The sequence below is a fragment of the Eimeria necatrix genome, genomic scaffold (assembly GCF_000499385.1).
Source record: "Eimeria necatrix Houghton genomic scaffold, Enh_scaff988, whole genome shotgun sequence".
NCBI classification, from domain to species: Eukaryota; Apicomplexa; class Conoidasida; order Eucoccidiorida; family Eimeriidae; genus Eimeria; species Eimeria necatrix.
Genome location: NW_013654778.1, coordinates 10,001 through 13,422, shown reverse-complemented (window position 1 = coordinate 13,422; position 3,422 = coordinate 10,001). Strand labels below are relative to the sequence as shown.

At 51.9% G+C, this 3,422-nt stretch overlaps 1 protein-coding gene across 1 annotated transcript; it reads right to left on the bottom strand.

Annotated features, from left to right (window-relative positions):
• Nucleotides 1-2,230: 2,230 nt before the first annotated feature.
• Nucleotides 2,231-2,948, bottom strand: ENH_00085320 (peptidyl-prolyl cis-trans isomerase NIMA-interacting 1, putative; the record flags this gene model as incomplete). Its single annotated transcript, XM_013583578.1, has 2 exons — nucleotides 2,231-2,565; nucleotides 2,630-2,948. 2 exons carry the CDS (start codon nucleotides 2,946-2,948, stop codon nucleotides 2,231-2,233), a joined length of 654 nt encoding a protein of 217 aa, XP_013439032.1.
• Nucleotides 2,949-3,422: the final 474 nt, after the last annotated feature.

Below are 3,422 nucleotides of genomic sequence, written 5' to 3'. Positions count from 1 at the left end.
AACAAGAGCTGCAGCAGCAAGAGCTGCAGCAGCAGGAGCTGCAGCAGCAAGAGCTGCAGCAGCAGCATATTTGCTGCTCCCAGGGCCCGCGCAGCGGCCCTGTACCCTCTGCTGCTGCTGCTGCTGCTGCAAAGACTTAGCAGCAGCCGAGAGCAGCAAGCAGCAGCAACAGCTGCAGCAGCAGCAGCAGCAGCAGCAGCAGCAGCAGCAAACTGATCTGAAGCATCTGGCTGTAGTGTAGAATTCGCGTGCGATTCTCCCTTTTTGCAAATAATAAATAAATAATAATAATTAAATAATTAAATAATAAATAAATAAATTAATAAATAAAATAAATAAATAAATAAAATAAATAAATAAATAGAATAAATAAATAAATAATAAATATAAATTAACAATAATAACTTAATTCACTAAATAGAGTTGGGAATTCCTTTGGGGGCCGCCTGTGGCTGCTGCTGCTGCGGCTGCTGCTGCTGCTGCAGCAGCAGCAGCAGCAGCAGCAGCATTTACTTTTTTCATTTTGCGTTTTTTAATTTACACTTTTAATTTTTTATATAAAATTAATTTTTAATTTTTAATTTTTATTTATTTGCAGAGCAGCTGCTGAGGCTGTGCTGCTGCTGCTGCTGCTGTGCTGCTCTTTTTACTGTGCTGCTGCTGCTGCTGTTACTGTGCTGCTGCTGCTGTTACTGTGCTGCTGCTGCTGCTGTTACTGTGCTGCTGCTGCTGCTGTTACTGTGCTGCTGCTGCTGCTGTTACTGTGCTGCTGCTGCTGCTGTGCTGCTGCTGCTGTGCTGTTGCTGCTGTGCTGCTGCTGCTGCTGTGCTGCTGCTGCTTTTGATGGATTTGGTGGAGGCGAGCAGCCACAAGAACAAGACAGAAGCCGTAGACCCTAAACCCTAAACCCTAAACCCTCGAAGGGAGGTTTCGGGCTTTGGACTGAGGTCTACGGACCTTGGGGTTTGCGACGAGGGTTTAGGGTTTAGGGTTTAGGGTTTAGGGTCTCTGATAATCTGAAGACAGCAAACACAAATTCAATTCCCTCCCTTTAACCTCTTTCTCAGGGTTTAGGGTTTGCAACTGGAAGTCTTCGAAAGCTAGGGTTTAGGGTTTAGCCCACAGAAGCTAGGGTTTAGGGTTTAGCCCACAGAAGCTAGGGTTTAGGGTTTGGCCCAGGGAAGCTAGGGTTTAGGGTTTAGCCGGGGGAGCTAGGGTTTAGGGTTTGCTGCTCCGTCGGCGGCGCCTGGGATTTAGGGTTTGCCCCCAGAAAACAGAAATTAGGGTTTAGGGTTTAGGGTTTGGCTCTTCAGCTGCTGAACGCTAGGCTGCAAAACCTAGGGTTTAGGGTTTGGACCTGTAAGTCTGCGAAGGGTTTAGGGTTTAGGGTTTGGCCCTGTGAGCCGCTGAAAAGAAGGGTTTAGGGTTTAGGGTTTAGGGTTTGGACCTGTAAGTCTGCGAGGGGAGGAGTTTAGGGTTTAGGGTTTGGACCTGCAGGCCGCCGAAAGAAGGGTCTACTGCGCAGGGTTTAGGGTTTAGGGTTTAGGGTTTAGGGTTTAGGGTTTGGACCTGGAAGTCGGAGAAAGAAAGGGTTTGAATGGTTCTTTTCTCTCGAACGCAAACCCTCGAAACGCTGCTGCGGGGGCTGCCGGTGGTTTGGAGCCAAACCCTAAACCCTTGGAGGGTTTTGCTAAACCCTTCTGCTGCCACTTCGACACTCCCGCTGGGCTTATTCCTCACAAACCCTACAAGTCCCAGCCTAAAATAAATAAATAAATAAACAAATAAATAAATAAATAAATAAATAAATAAATAAATAAATAAATAAATTATTTATTCTCCAGAATTCGAAAAAGGGTTTCGCTAGGGTTTAGGGTTTAGGGTTTAGGGTTTGGGGGTCGCGAGCTGCGCGCCCCAGGTCGTTGGCGCGCGCTGCGCGCGAGGGTTTAGGGTTTAGGGTTTAGGGTTTGGGGTTTGCGCCGATCTGTTCTCTAGGGTTTGCAGACGAGGGCTACTGAACTAGGGTTTAGGGTTTAGGGTTTAGGAACCAGAACTCGCCAACTGGGGTTTGGAGTTGTCCGTTTCTAGGGTTTATCAACGAGGGTTTACAGGGTTTAGGGTTTAGGGTTTAGGGTTTAGGGTTTAGGGTTTGCTAGGGTTTGGGCTGCACCTTTTTGCTTCTTTCTGCGTGTAGGCCCTGAAGCAAACCCCCTGCACTTTCCCAAACACCTCAAACTCCATATGTTCCAGCACATCGCTGCTGCTGCTGCTGCTGCTGCTGCTGCTGCTGCTGCTGCTGCTGCTGTCGCCGCTGCTGCTGCTCATGGTGCCGCTGCTGCTGCTTCCGACTCTCCACTACTGCACGCCGGGCCTGTTCTTCGCTCCTTGCTGCTGCAGCTTCCGCTGCTGCTTCTGCTGCTGCAGCTTCTGCTGCTGCACTGCTGCTGCACTGCTGCTGCTGCTGCTGCTGCTGCTGCTGCACTGCTGCTGCTGCTGCACTGCTGCCGCCGCCGCCGCTGCTGCTGCTGCTGCTGCTGCTGCTGCTGCTGCTGCTGCTAGGCAATCCTGAGGATGAGGTGGAGGCCGCTGTCGGTCTCGACGACTTCGCTGAGCTGCTGCGGCAGCAAACTGAAAGCAGCAAATTCGAATTGCTGCTGCATCTGTCCTTTGGAGAAGCAGCCGAGATCTCCTCCTTGGCGGAAGGAGCTGCAGTCGCTGTGCTGCTGCGCGAGTGCTGCGAAGAGTTGCTGCTGCTGCTGCTGCCGCTGCTCCAGCGGCAGCCCCTGCTGCTCCAGCTGCTGCTGCTGCTGCTGCAGCTGCTGCTGCAGCTCCTGCAGCAGCAGCAAAGCCTCCGATTTGCTGCGCGTCACCGCCTGCTGCGTGCGGCGGCTCACAGGGTTCCGCGAGCCGCTGTGCTTCACCAGCAGGTGGCGGCACCGAACGGACATGCTTTCTCGCGGAAAAGCTCCAAAAACCCGAAAATTAACTCCAAAAAAGGTTTTATTTTCCAAAATAAACCCTTTTTCGAGGTTTCCCGCCACTTTTCGATGCATGCAGACGCAAAAACCAACAAAATCCGGCCAAAACGACCCCAGACACCGACCCCCAGCGCCGCCGGGGCTGCTGCTGCTGCTGCTGCTGCTGCTGCTGCTGCTGCTGCAGGCAGCGGGCAACGTTTGCGCAAACCCTTCGCCCTAAACCCTAAACCCTAGACTCAATAACGAAGTTGTAAACCCTAAACCACTAACTGCTCGTCCCTGTACATAAACGGGCTGCACAGCACCAACTTCGGGGTCTGCTGCTGCTGCTGCTGCTGCTGCTGTGGCTGTGGCCCCGGCTGCTGCTGCTGCTGCAGCTGCTGTGGCTGTGGCTGCTGCTGCTGCATGCAGCAATACTGTAACATTGATAGAAGCCTTGAGGCT